We start from the raw sequence: 15953 nt of genomic DNA, 5'->3' as shown, positions 1-15953 counted from the left end.
TTAAAAAGCACAAGGTCTGACTGGGGAGGTGTTTCTGAAACCTTGCCACCGAAGAACCTCCCAGCAGCAGCAAAGATGACCAATGCCCCCATGGGGATCTGAGGCCATAGCCCAAAGTAGACTACAAACTAAAAGCTTCTTTGAAACATCCAATTTCATGTTAAAAGGTAGTGAGAATTTTGAATTTTACAAAGCAGGAAAGTCTATGTTTGTTTTAATGTGAATATTATCTCAACAGTAAAGCCACATGCTTTTTGGTAAAATAATCATGTGAATCCAACACTCCAGGAAGCATGTAAGGAGCCTCCCACAACCATATTTGCTCAACACCCCAGGGGTTGGCAAGGGCTTGGGGGTGCTGAGAGATGCTATAGTCACTGTGTCTAAATGTTTAATCTTTGCAGAAAAGTAGAATGAAAAAGTGGAAAACTTGTCGCACTTTGATTTGAATGGTAGCTGGGAAGGTAGGTCGAAGGGCTGTTTGAGACAATATGGTGAAGCAGATGCAGGAGTCTGTTACAGCACAAGACAAGCCTGCATCTCTCATGGAGAGGCTGAGACCAGCTAAGCAGAAAATCACAGTGTTCAATACAGAAGGGACTTCACAAACCGATGGCCCCAAATGCACAACACATCCTCACAATCCTCCCAACAGATACTTGAACACGCTCGACACTGGGAAACATACTTTCTCATAGATGTAGTGCACATTTGAATAGTTCTCCAATAGAATGTCACCTTGAAACAATTCCAACTGCTCATGTGGCCATCTGCATTTGGGTTCTAATTTCTGTTCCTAAAAGTTCCCGGCAGCGTGTTTAGAGTGGTTATGAGAACAGCTCAGGTTCCAGTTCTAACCTGGCACCTCCTCACAGTGTGGAACTACGGCCAGTCATATAACTGGACATGCCTTGCATTCTACTCCTAGAAGATGAGAAGGTGAACAGAGACACCTGCCTCCGAAGAGCACTGAAGGTGAGCATATAGACAAACATGAAGACAGAACATCGAGAGAGCAGGGCTTGGCCCAAAAAAGGTTCTGAGAGCTGTCAGCCTACAGCAAAAATAGAAGATACTGAACTCTCTTTAGTATTGTTTTTTTCTTGGCAAGATCATCTATTCCTTTAAATGTTCCCTCTCACATAATTCCAGACCTTTCTATATTCTGGAAATGTCTTATTGAACATGTTCAAATTTCTCAGTGTCCTACATGAATATGACCTGAATTTTTACTCCTTACATGACATAAGACACAAATAGTCTAGGGCCATAGCCATTTATGTGTTTCTGGTCGACTGTCTTTATGCCCCTGGTCACTGTGTTCCCTGGCCTCTGACTCTTTCTGTCATCTTTACCCTCAAAATTTTATAGCTCTTATTCTAAACTAAAGTCCAGCATTTTATATTAAATCCCAGTAAATAATCTATTTAATTCTAACTTACCTAAAGCATCATAAAATTGAGGGTTTTTATCCTACACAGTAAAACCCTGTCCAAATTCTCAACTTCAAGAAGCTTGATTCTAAATCACCATTAGTGACTAAAAGACACTTAACTGTCTCAGTTAAGGTTGACACAAATCATTTAAAAATGGCTCTGTGAGCTGTCACTTAACTGAGAAGTTTCTCATAGTGTCTCCATGATGGCTCTTGTCAGGTAGCTCATGAAAAACAGACAGGCAACTCTACTCCCCTTTCCCTGAGCACCTACTGGGCTTCCTAGGTCAAAGAGGGAAAGAGGTTATTTAGTTGGGTTAGTTCTGGGCATGCTCATGCTGACATATACAGTCTAATGCACTATCATTTCTCATGATAATCTTTCACAGTAAACAAATGGAATTTATGGACTGGCTTCTGGGGACTATTTTTCAAGCCAATAAAAATTTCCACTAAGAAAACATTTCAAAGTTTTTAATGTCATCACGTTGACAAATACCCTCCTAAAATGTATGTTGCATATATCCCCACATTTTTCTGTGACTCTCTAATCCCAGGTTCTGTTTCTTAATGTAATGTTCTATACTCCATTTTCGGAGCTATGTTCCCGAGCAACCTCTCTTACAGCGTTAGAATTGTGGAAAATATCCTTTACGGCTCATTAAACCAAGTGAATTCCAGTAGAAATACACCTTATTAAGTTGGCATGTCTCAGAATAACTTTTAGATGCCATTACATACTAATCAGAAATTGACCCTGTCATTCTTCTATTGTGCAACTTTTAAAAATCTGATAAAAATATCTAACTAGTGTTATGGATTCATGTCATTTAATTTTGCACAAATGAGATAACCTACAAGGTGTCTAAAATGTACTTTATTCTTCTCATCAAGCTTCATATGGTGACATAGTATTGCATCAGATGGATTTAGTGTGACTTATTTTATTTGCAACTTTTCATTACTCCAAATCATCTTCACATACACACACAAACATGCATGTACATGCATGCACACACACCTTTTGTACACATGTGTAAATACTTTGTACAGGAGGTTTCCTTTCTCCTCTGTCCCACTGACCCAGTCTACTTATTTCACTGTTCTTACTGCTTTAATACACAGTTTAGTTTGGGACTCTGAGAAAATCATTTCCCAACTAGAAATAATATAGAGTTACAAGAGACAAATTTACAATAAGGAATAGATTTAAGGTGCAAAATGATGTGCTAGATTCTATTCTATAGTTCTGGAGAAATCACAACAGATGATGCAGGCTAAAAAGATGCAAAGTGTGACAAAAGCCTTGAACACAGGTTAGATGTTACAGGGTGGGCATGGGTTTCCTGTTCAGAACAAAGCAGGATTGTCAGATTCTAAACAAGAAAAACCAACTCACACGCACTCTCTTTTTAACTATATACAATTACACCATCCCTGTGGAAGCAACTCAGGCAATTAATTTTACTAATATATTAAGATTAAAACAACAACCCTCAGGACACATACCAGATCAGGCTTGTTTTTTACTGAATTCAAATAAACCACTAATTGATATCAATAAACCACTAATTGGTAGAGGAAATAAAATCCAATGATCATAAGGGATTAATTAGTTTTGATACACACCTGCTTAATGGAGCTTAAAGTATAATTTAAAAATTATTCTTATTTTAAGATTTCAAAGATTCAAATATCTTTAGAAATAAATTAATTAACCTGAGTTAAAAATCCAGTTAATGCTTTTCCAGATGTTAAGGACAAGCAAATCAGATAACTAAAAATTTAATAATAGTTAACTATTCTGGGAGACTTTTAAAAAGAGAAAAACTTTTGATTCTTAAAATCTAAATTCCTTCCACCAGCATTTGGGTCTATTTCCTCTGCTCCCACAGCTAGGAACCTTCTTCCTACATTTTGCCTGACCTGGCCTTACTGTCCCATTTGCCCCTCCAAGCCTACTCTCTTCTTGGGTTTTTATAACTGGCTGATCTCTTTGCCTAGAATGTCGTACCTCAAAGACCTCTTGGCGGCTCCAGAAGATTCTTAGCAGGGATTCAGGGCTTCCCCAGATTTTTCCATATTGATGACTAGACTCCTGCCTGCCTTTGGCAAAGTCTATAGGATGATTTCTTGTTCTTGACTCACTTTTCAGAATCAGTTTAACTTTTATTCATGTATTGATTGTCCACCAAAATCTAGAGTGCATCAACAAAAGATTCTTGTCTTTTTGTCAGTGCCTAGTGCTGTTAGCAGAGACTGGCACATAGCATGTGCCCAGTGCTATCCTGTAAATGACTGAGTAAGCCATCCTAGGGCTAGGGGGACGTCAAGCATAACAATAAAGTTTTCAATTAAATATTGAGAAGAGCAAGCGATCAGAATAGGCTTTGGTAGAATATTAAAACTCTTGTGGGTTTCACTACATTATATTACTTTACATATTCCAAATATATTAATGGTCATATTTTTATTTTACAGACATATCTGTGATACAGAAAGATGATTACAAGAGAGACTATATTCATATTAAAAATTAACTGATAAAATGAAACTGAAGGGCTGACCTGCTGTTCATATTTCTGCTTGACATCTTCCAGCTGCCGCAGGTACTCCTTGGACTGCTTCTCACGAAGTGACTTGGACCTAGTTAGGTCTGCTTCTACCTTTTCCATCTGTGAAGTTAAAAATCAAATTAGAAACTCCTTATATATCATATCTTAGATTTTGCCCATCCCTTAAAATCCCAGCCCATAAACACCTCAACAATCAGTGATAAAAGTTAAGGTTGATGAAAGAATAAAATATGTGATGATTTATTTTAGTAAATTTTAATAGTTTCAAGAAGGAAATTAAAATCAGTACATATCTATGTTCTAATGTTGCAACAATAAAATATACTATGTTAATGAAATAAGAAAGAGTCCAGGTTATCACCACAAAAGTTTAAAGAAAGGCATTAGACAAAATCCAATGTCTTTTCAATGTTTTTCTTTTAAGATTTTTTTTTTTTTTCATATTTAACTTAAGCTGGTATGGAACTCAAGGTCCTCCTGCTTCGGTCTCCCAATGCTGGGGTTAAAGGAATGTGCCACCACCAGTAGCCGACAGTCAACATTTTTATCATTAGAAACTCTTGACAAGTTAGACACAAATAGAATGTACCACAGCACAATAATGATGTTAAGCCCAAACCAGCATCACATTCAACTGTGAAAAGCTGAAGGTCCTCCTAAGAGAAGGCTCTAGACAAGGATGTCTACTTCCATCCTTTTCTCCACAGTTCTGGAAGACCTAGTTAGAGAGCAGGGGTGTGCTGAGACAAGGAAAGAGTTCACCAGGAATAGAAATGAAATTATCTATGATCGTACAAATAGAAAACCCTAACGGTGTCACTAAAAACTGTTAGTTTTGAATCAATAAAGTTGCCAAATACAGAGTAGTAGTCTAATACCGGGAGGGCTGATATATCCCAACAACAAAAAAATTTTTTAAATATTATTAATTTATGTATATGAATGCTCTATTTGCATGTACACCTACATGCCAGAAGGGGACATCAGATCTCAATAAAGATGGTTATGAGCCACCGTGTGGTTGCTGAGAATTGAACTCAGGACCTCTGGAAGGGCAGCCAAGTGCTCTAAACTATTGAGCCATCTCTCCAGCCCCCAACAAAAGAACTTAATTTAAAAAACCCCACTTGTAACGCTAACAAAAATCTAGTGATTAGATATAACTTTAAACGAATAGCTAAAGAATGTATCAGAAATATAAAATGCTAATAAAGTGTCAATGAAAATAGCTCAATTCAGACATACTGTGCTCTTTGGTTAGAAATACTTTTTAAATGTCCACATCAACCGAAGGAATCCACAGATTCAGTAGGCTTCCTATCAAATTCCAGCATCATTTTCACAGCACTAGATATAATATAATAATCCTAAAAATGTGCAAAGGACCATAAAAAGGCTTTCTGAAAGGTAAAGCAATCTTGAGCAAAAAGAACAAAGCTGAAGCTATCATACTATCAGACACCAAGATATACACTGAAGTTACAGTAATCAAAACAGCATGACATTGACATAGAATCAGACACACTGACCACTGGAATCAGAGTCTAGAAATGAGCAGACTTGTACTCATCATGTGATTTTCCACATACGTGCCAAGATCACACAAAGGAAAAATTCTTTTTTTGTTTTTGTTTTTTCTTTATTAATTACACTTTATTCACTTTGTATCCCCCCTGTGGTTCTCTCCCTCCTTCAGTCCCAATCCCTCCCTTCCTCCACCCTCTGCATGCATGCCCCTCCCCAAGTCCACTGATAGGGGAGGACTTCTTTTCCTTCCTTCTGATCCTAGTCAATTAGGTCTCATCAGGAATGGCTGCTCTGTCTTCTTCTGTGGCCTGGTAATGCTGCTTCCCCCTCAGGGGGAGGTAATTAAAGAGCAGGCCAATCAGTTCATGTCAGAGACAGTCCCTGTTCCTATTACAATGGAACCCACTTGGATACTGAACTGCCATGGGCTACATCTGTGCAGGAGTCTTAGGTTATCTCCATGCATAGTCCTTGGTTGGAATAGCAGTCTCAGGAAAGACCCCTGTGCTCAGATTTTTTGGTTCTGTTGCTCTCCTTGTGGAGTTCCTGTCCTCTCCAGATCTTACTGTTTCCCACTTCTTTCCTAAGATTCCCTGCACTCTGCCCAAAGGTTGCCCATAAGTCTCAGCATCTACATTGATAGTCTGCAGGACAGAGCTTCTCAGAGGTTCTCTGTGTCAGGCTCCTGACTTGTTCCCTCTTTTCTCCTTCTTCTGATGTCCAGCCTCTTTGCCTTTCTGGATAGGAATTGAGCCATCAGGGAAATGCAAATCAAAATGACCCTAAGATTTCACCTTACACCAATCAGAATGGCTAAGATAAAAAACTCAAGAGACAACACATGCTGGAGAGGTTGTGGAGAAAGGGGAACCCTCCTCCACTGCTGGTGGGAATGTAAACTTGTACAACCACTCTGGAAAGCAATCTGGCGCTTTCTCAGACAACTAGGAATAGCGCTTCCTCAAGATCCAGCTATACCACTCCTAGGCATATATCCAAAAGATTCTCAAGTACACAATAAGGACATTTGTTCAGCCATGTTTGTAGTAGCTTTATTCATAATAGCCAGAAGCTGGAAACAGCCCAGATGCCCGTCAACTGAAGAATGGATACACAAATTGTGGTATATCTACACAATGGAATATTACTCAGCAATAAAAAACAAGGAAATCATGAACTTTGCAGGTAAATGGTGGGATCTGGAAAAGATCATCCTGAGTGAGTTATCCCAGAAGCAGAAAGATGCACACAGTATATACTCACTCATATAGACATATAATATAGGATAAACCTACTAAAATCTGTACACCTAAAGAAACTAATCAAGAGGGGAAAATTCTTCAAAAAATGGTATTTGGAAAACCAGCTATATATTTGAAGTGGATCCTGGATTATTTCACACAATATACACAAAATTCAAAAGGAGAGAGATTTAAACATTATATGTGGCACTGTAAAACTACTAGGAGTAAACACATGGGCAAAGCTTCTTGGCATTGTATGAGCAAGGGTTTCTTTGTACAGTAACAAAATGAACAGTCAACTGAGCAACAATAGACACAAAAGCAAAAGTTTCTTTACAGCTACTGTGACAATTCAGTGTAGAGACAACTAGATACTGGATGGAGTGTATTTCATTAAAGGTCAACATTAAACAAAACACAGCAAGAGAATCCAGACATTTAAAACCAGCCAAGGGGCTTGAACACGTATCTCAAAGGAGACATCCAAATGGCCAATAGATTCATGAAAAGAATACTCAATATCACAAATCATTACGTAAATACAAATTAAAATTATAGTCAGCATCTTTTGTTTGGTTGTTTTTTTTTTTTTCGAGACAGGGTTTCTCTATATAGCCTTGGCTGTCCAGGAACTCACTCTGTAGACCAGGCTGGCCTCAAACTCAGAGATTTGCCTGCCTCTGCCTTCCTGAGTGCTGGGATTAAAGGCATGCACCACCACCCCCGAGCCACAGTTAACATACCGGTCAGAATAATTATTACTTAAAAGCCGGTGCTAAGGAGAAAGAAGAATAAAAGGAGTTTCTTATACTGTTGGTGGGAATGTAAATAAGCATAGTAATTGTACAAAATACTACAGAGCTTTCTAAACCAAAAGCAGAGCTATCATTTGATCTGGTAATGCAACTACTATGTATATATCCGAAGCAACTGAAATTGATATATTGAAGAAATATTTGCACTTCCAAGTTCATTGTAGTGTCATTCACAGTAGCCAAAATATGAGATCTTTCCGAATAGGCACAGGCATACATACAGAGGGGTATATATGCAAAATAGAGTCCTATTCAGCCTTTCAAAAAAGATCACCTGACATTTGCGGCAACATGTGAGGGGGTACCATGTTAAACGAAATAAGCAAGTTCAGGAAGATAAAACTGAGTGGTCTCACCTATGTGTAGAATCTGACAAAGTCAAGCTCATGGAACAGAAAGGACAGTGGCAGCTACCAGAGACCAGAGGTTAAAGAATTAGGACAAATTGCCCAGGACAAAGTTTCAATGGCATAAAAGAAGTGAGTTCTAGTGATCTGCTGCAAGTCAATAACGCAGACTCACAATCATCAAGCATCTTGCCATAGAGAAGGGAGAGAATAAAGACTCTGCATGCAGCAGTAGATCCAAACAGATGCTGAGACTCACAGCCAAACATTGAGTGAAGCGTAGGGAGTCTTGTGGGAAAGTGGCAGGATGGATAAAAGGACCTGGAAGTAACAGAACTCCACAAGACCAACAGAGCCAACTAACCAGGGCCCAGGGGCCTGTGGAAGCAGAAGCACCAACCAAGGACCGTGCATAGAGGGGACCGAGGTCCCCTACCCAGATGTTGCAAATGGGAAGCTCAGGCTTCATGTGGGCTCCCTAGTAAGGAGAACAAGGGTTGTCTCTGGCATGGACTTAGATTGCCTGTTTTCTGATCACTCCCCACTGGCAGGGATGCCTCACCAGGCCACAGGAGAAGGAGATAAGCTCAGATTTGTTGAGGGCTGGTGGGCGGGTGGGTGTGGCTCCCCTTTTCTGAGGAATGGGGGGAGGAGACAGGCAGAGGAAAGGGGCTATGATCAGGATATAAAGTGAATAAATTAATTAAGAAAAAAGATTCTAACTCTACTGCTGGAACAATCTACATAGCAGAAAGATATGGTATGATGTGCTATAAACATATGATTGTGACTTGTGAATTTAAGAAAAAATGAAATAATATTGAGACTAAAAGTTATCTTATGAAGGAGTGAAAGAATAAACAAAAGTAAAAGGACAAGGAGAGAACAAATTTGGAATTGTAGACCACTTAGCAGTTTAGTGGAAAAAAATTAAAACATAGAACAAGACTTTTAAGATATAAATGTTAAGAACAAAGTATATAACAATGGCTAGTAAGTAAAAAAGAACTGTATTTCATTTTAGATTAACACTGACCGAGAACGCCAAACCCCACTCCATGCTTCCGCCACAATTTAAATAATATAGAAAAGAGGGCTTACAACGCTTATCTAAAAGTCTGGTTCTCAGTTGCCATAACTACAAAGGATTCTACTTCACCACACATCAACATTCTAAATTCCATGCTACTTCAAACAAAAACTAAGGGAAGTAAGTTCCTTTATTATATATCTCTGGCTTCAAGAAAACCCAAGCATAGAGTCTGGCAGCTCCAACCAGGAGGAGGAGCATGGTCAGAAGCAGGAGCAGGACGGCACACATTTCTGTGCTGTTTGCAGGGAACAGAAGCAAGAACTAGGAGTGGTGAAGGGCACTGGGATCTTCCTGATGGGAGCCTCAAGCCTCCTTGCCAGAGGAACGAACACTTCAGAGAAAACCCAGGTACCCAGGGCTTCAAGAGTGTACTGGGACTTAATTGTTTCCCAATGTAAGAAGGTTCAGGAGTAAGTGTCTAATGAGGACAAAGCTGTCAGGGTCACAGCTGCTGCCTTTCAACCTTGCCCTAGCAGTTGCAAAATGATCTCTCTAGTCTTAGACATCTGGGGAGGGGAGGGCAGAGGGCAAAGGAAAGGAGACAAGGAGAAAGGGTTTGAATTAGCTCAGAGTCCTCTTTCAAGGCAGTATGAGATGATCTATCTTTACTGTCAACGTCACGGGCTTGGAATCACCTAAAAGACACACTTCTGGGCATGTCCAGAAGTGTGTCTTTTAGGTGATTCCAAGCCCGTGACAGGGAAAACTCGCCCTCAGTGTGGGTTAAATCACCTCACAGGCTGGGGTCCCAGGCTGAATAAACAGGAAAAGAGGGCGTGCAAGCTAAGCACCAGCAATCTTGTCTCTGCCCCTGTCTCTGCCTCCTGGAGAGACAGTGTGACTTCCCGCCCTGAGGAACTGCACCCTCAAACTGTAAGCCAAAATAAACCCTTTCCTCCTTGAGCTCTGCAAGCCTAACTGCTGTCAATAGCACTTCAATTGGCCAATTTGCATCTCATTCCTTTGAACTGCACTAAATGTTTACCACTTTCTATAAAAGAGGCTTTAATTGCGAGACTCTTGATTCCCTAAATAAGATCAGGGTTCTTGGAAAAAGGAAGAATGTACAATGAATGGATAAATGTGTAGCATTTTCCATCAACTACAGCCATAAAAAGTAATTGGTCTTCTCCAGTAATGGGCTGTGTGCCATTACATTGTAAGTAATATGGCATGCGCAATCTAAGTTGTACAATTTCCAAGTAATATAATATAGAACTGAAATATACTCTATTATATTTAATTAACATTTGAAGAAATGTTAAGAAATTGTCTTTCAACTATTTTCAGATACATAGACATAGATAGGTATATAAAAACAGAGAAATACACAGACAAGTCAACAGATAAAAACAAATGCCAGAAAGCAGGGCTCGGGAGAAGGCTCAGTGAATGAAGTGCTTGCCCCACAAGTAAGATGACCAGAATTTGTATGTTCACAACCAGAGGCCCATATTCCAGGTTCCACTGAGATGACAAACAGCACTGATCATAACAGAGAACTTCTCTAAATTAAACAAATAGAAAGTGTAACTTAACATTAATGGATTAAGTACTCAGCCTACTAGTCAACAGATCTGTTTTTTTGGAAATTTTTGATTATAGTAAACCAGAATGATTTCTAGTTGTAAAATTAACAGCATGTATCTATCTAATGACTATTAAAACAACAACAACAAAAGGCATAGACTGTAAAACAAGATGTTTATCAAAGAACAAAAGACTAGAGAAGTGGGGAGGGCAGAAGACATGGAGCCACAAGTTGCCTGAAATCTATGCAGTGGGTCTGCAGGATTAAGAACTTTCACACACGGCATACATACAGTTATCTCTTTCAGTTATTTTATTAAAGATCAACATACCTCATTACTGTTTGTAAGTATTATGTAATTATTCTATTTCCATAATTCTATGTAATTCTATAATTCCTAACAACTGACACTGATACAAGAAGAAAAGTTCTTCTAACTGAAAGAAACAGTAGACAGTAACTCTTAGAATTTGTTTCTACTTTCACTCATGGGCCTCATTTTGAAAACAGAGAGCCCTTATTGAACAAGCCAAATACTTTCATTTTAAAGGTTATAATTCCAGTTCTGCTATCCATATCAGTCTCTAAGTGTATTCTCTGGCTTATACACTAACCAGTTTTTCAGAAAAACGAAGGCACGCAAAAGAAAAACAGAAAAGGAAGAGAGGCTACAAATACAGCTCTTTACACCATGAGTCTGCTGCTTGATTCCCTTGTAGAATTTAATCTATACCAGCCACACACTTTTTAAATAACTGACAATCTTGAATAGGAGATGTCTAATCTATCATGTCTTCCCATATACATTTTAACATTTACTTTAACGTTTATTCAAGCCTTCCCCCACCCCTTTAAGGATCACTTGATTGATGTGTGAAAAAAAACTAGCCATAAGGATTCCATCACACATGGAATCCCTTAGTACTTATACAAATGGGGCTTTCTTATCTCAGAAATCTGATTGTACTTGGCAAACTATGTGTAATAGAAACCATTCCTTCAACAAGAGACAACCAAAACAACATCCTGCTTGTGTCATCACTATTAGTATTCAAAAGTGTGAATTAGCCCCACCCAGCAACCCAGGCTTGGCAAGAGCCGCTCATGAAATCAGACCGTGGGGACAGGGAATGTGGAAAAGTAAAGGGATTCCAGAAGCATGCACTGCTTCGGGCCCTGTGTGAACTCATTCAGCTCACAGGGGCATGGTAGGTCCAGGGTAAGAGCACATGGACTCATCCAGTAAAGATGAGGAATAGGCAGCTGCTCTGGCAGCTTCGGTGAAGTTGGAAACTAGAGCCTGGCACAGCACAGAACAGAGATGGTCTGAAGAGTGAGCCAAAAGAAAGGACACTCCCAAAATCAAATCTCTAAATGCTACCTGCCATATATAACTACCCACACTTGACATTTTATGTAAGGGTAAGGTTCTGAGAATAATGCTTCCACAGTCTTACCCCACTGGGAACTCTCTGACTGAGCTGTAATAACTGGCAAGATATGTCTATGGGCTCAATAGTGGCATGAACATTATGGGGGTAACCAGGTGCCTTCTGGTCCAGTCCACAGGAGAAAACTCATAGCTCTTACTGTTAATCTAACCAAGAACCCATAGCTGGAGAGTTCAGAGGCCCTAAAGGTGAAGCCAACTGCTATGACCTTCTAGTCTCTCTATAGCCATAGATTAGTGCAGCGCTCAGCCCACATCAGAGAACAATCTTTGCTTAGTGTGCTGCAGTTAATAAAGAGACCCACAGCTGGTCAGAGCTCAGAGAGCAAGTGTGGGTGGAGGTCTCACCAATACACGGAACATTTATATCACATACCCCATCCACAAAGCTCAGGTAACATTGCGGGAAAAGTGCGGAAAGAAAGACCGTACAAACCATGAGTCAGGGAGGACTGCAGCCACACGGTGTCTTCTGGACATGGCAGGGCTGCTGCATAAATGAACCCACAGCAGCTGTGGTTGTCTGTGCAAGACAACCAGTCAGCATTCCAGCAGGAATGTGGGTATGGGCCCCAACCTCCAGCTAAGAGCCTATTGACAGGTGAAGGTGCTAGAGAAGGGAGAACCAGTTTTATGAGTGTGGTCTCTAGTAGCTGAGTGTGCTCCAGTGGATGGCCTGACACCCATGAATCTATGGGCAGAAATGACTGAGCTCAGCGGGTTGTGAAGAAGAGAAGAGGCGGAGTAGAAGGGAGAGGAGGATGTGGGGGATATAGGGGATGAATATGATAAAAACCCATTATATAAAATTCACAAACAAACTTACTCTCAAAATATAAAAATGTTATAGAACAAAATAATAATGTGCCTATACTATCAGAAAGTAACATATAAATGGAACCAATTGTTTTTATAATATCTATGTATGTACATATGTGTATATATGTATGTATATTCCTAAATGTGCACACAAACACACCTACACACATATGAACGTAACAATTAATGAAAAAAGAGGGTACCAATTTGAAAAAGGGAGAAGTAGAGTTTTATGAGAAGATGAAGAAAGAGGAAACAGAAGGGAGAATTATGTAATTATAATCTCGAAAAAAATAAATAATTAAAGGGTAATAACAATAATGGTTCCTGAGATAACATCACTTGGGATTTCAGTTCTGCTATTTTGCTAAGCCTGTATTACTTTGTTACCCAAACTAGGTAAGGACATATGCATATACACACACATACACACACATATTCCAAAAATAATTAAAGGTTAAGCTTTCTGATGAATAACAATGCAAAAATTCTCAATAAGATACTTGCAAACAAAATTCAATTATCACATTAAAAAGATCATTCACAACAATCAAGTTGGGTTTAATCATAAAGGTGGTTCAACATAATGCAAAATAGTAAATGCAACACATCACTTAAGAGGATTCAAAGAAAAAAAATATCATATCATCTCAATAGTTTCCAAAAATCCTTACATATTTCGTCATAATGCAAGTTCTGAAGAAACTAAACACAGACATGTATCTCACGATAATAAGGGATATACAAATAAGGCAATAGGTAATATCTTATCAAACAGGTAAAAACAAAGTATTTCTGATGAAATCAGGTATGAAACAATGGTGTCCACTTTCTCCATTGTTATTCAACACGATGCTAAAAGTCTTGAACAATGAGACAGTAAGAAAGAAGTTCATCCATACCTGCAGACAATATTCCATAAAGATCCTACACACAAGATCCCATAAAGATGCACCAGAAAAGTTTTAGCACTGATAAACAATTTTAGCAAAGCAGCAGGATCCAATACCAACAAATAGAAAACAGTAATTTTCCATCTCCCCTAATAAGCTTGCCAAGAAAGAGGCCAGGAAAACAATCTCACAAGATCTTAAAAAGGAAATTAAATACTGGGGAGTAAATCTAACCAAAGAAGTGAAAGACATCTTCAATGAAAAGTTTTAAATGGTGAGGAAAGAAATTGAATAAGACATCAGAGAGACCTCCCATTCTCATGAGTGAACAGGGTATCATCAAAATGCCTATATTTCCACAAGCAATCTACAGATTCAATACACTCTACATCAAAATTCCAATGAGATTATATATGTATTTCATATATAATATATATTATATATTGTATATGTATATATTATATACATTATTATTTGTATATAAATACAAATATAATAAATATATATCTGTATACATATATAAATACAATTAATGTATACATATATATATATACATATATATAATATATATATACTATATATATATATATATATATACATACATAAACAAACCCTAAAACCTTTATGGAAGCAGAGAACCCAGATGGCAAGAACAATCCTGAGCAAAAAGCAATTTTGGGTGCCCCACCATGTCTTATCTCAATTAACAACACTGAGCAACAAGAACAAAACCAGAAATACACACCAGTGAAACACGATAGACCCTTAAAAAAAAAACAGCTACAGCAACCTAATTTTATTACAAATATGCCAAAAACCATACATTAAAAAAAAAAAAAGACAACCTTGTGTCAATAAATGGTGCTGGGGAAACTGGATGTCCACAAGCAGAAGAAAAATAAAACTGGCTCTCCTAGTTTTCTATTTTTTAAGATGTTCTGAGATTGTTTTCCTGGCTTCTTTCTTGGCAAACTTTCCTAACTCTCATCCCATACAAAAATCAACTAAATGGATTGAAGACCTCCATGTAAGATCTGAAATTCTGAAACTGTTAAGTGGAAAACATAGGAAGAAACACTTCATGATATGGGCAAGGGCACAGACTTGATGAAGACGATGCTAACAGAGTAGTAAGTACCAAGGCTATAGTCAAGGGAAGAGGCAACCCACGGAATGAAGGACATCTTTGCCAGCTTGTCTCTGAGAGAGAGTAATATGTAGATGATTTAAAGAAGTACCAGAGGTCCCAGTTCTACTTCTGGGCATATACCCAAAGAACTCTAAGGCAAATACCAAAGAACTACTTGGATATCCATGGTTAGTGCAGCAATGTCTACAATAGCCAAGTTACAGAATAAGCCTAAGTGTATGTCAACAAAAAGAATAAGAACTGTGATATACAAATGGATCTGTGTTCATCCATAAAGAATGAAATGTTGTTGTTTCCTGGAAAATGGATACAGTTGGACATTGTTATATAAGTGAAATAAGCCAGACCCAGCAAGACGTCTCATTTCTGGATCTTTGACTTTAGATACAAACATAAAATTTTGTGTATGAAAAAGTATATGATCACTGTGATTATGAATGTGTATCCATAAAAACTTTTAATACGCAAAAAGTAGTAAAAGAAAAACATGTTATCCACAAGAAAATCACAAATATGGTACTTCTGCCTCTTATGACATAACCAAGTGAATTTTTTCTTTTACTTTCTATCTACATGCACATTACACTCACCCACAGTGGTATTCTTGCTTCTTTTATTCCCAGCTGTGCCCATTTGTATCTTTCCCCTTTTATTTCTTCACTCAGCCTAGCTTCAACCAATTTCGATAATATTTCTAAACAGTCCTTGGGGTTGGATGGATTTTTCTGTATTTCTCAGCACATAATCATTCACTGTGTACTCCTCTCTATTTTTTCCTTCCACTTCCATGGCTACATGCCTGTTTTACTTTGACTCTGTTCTTAAAGTGAAGTAGAACGTGGTAGCTTAATAATTTTCTTAGCATCTACTTTGATACACTGCTAGGTAAAGTCTTTCAGAGGCCCTCTATGGTAGGCTCCTGTCCTGTTTCTTGTTTTCTGCTACTTCCAATGTCTATCCCATTTGTCTTTCTAGGTGAGGATTGATCATCTTACCAAGGGTCCCCCTTCTTGCTTAGCTTCTTTAGGTGTACAGATTTTAGTATGTTTATCCTCTCAAAGACTCTACCTAGC

The 15953-nt window shown here is 38.4% G+C and overlaps 1 protein-coding gene across 1 annotated transcript in view; it reads right to left on the bottom strand.

The window, feature by feature from the left end:
- The window catches only part of Cep112 (centrosomal protein 112), a 382050-nt gene that overhangs the window by 237544 nt on the left and 128553 nt on the right, over positions 1 to 15953 (bottom strand). Inside the window, 1 exon segment of the mRNA XM_055592186.1 lies at positions 4003 to 4110. Within this exon segment, the coding sequence (XP_055448161.1) occupies positions 4003 to 4110 (108 nt within the window).

This window comes from Psammomys obesus, unplaced genomic scaffold, assembly GCF_907164565.1.
Source record: "Psammomys obesus unplaced genomic scaffold, mPsaObe1.curated_primary_1811, whole genome shotgun sequence".
NCBI classification, from domain to species: domain Eukaryota; kingdom Metazoa; phylum Chordata; class Mammalia; order Rodentia; family Muridae; genus Psammomys; species Psammomys obesus.
The sequence above is the reverse complement of the archived record's forward strand: the minus strand, read 5'-3'. Positions and strand labels throughout refer to the sequence as shown.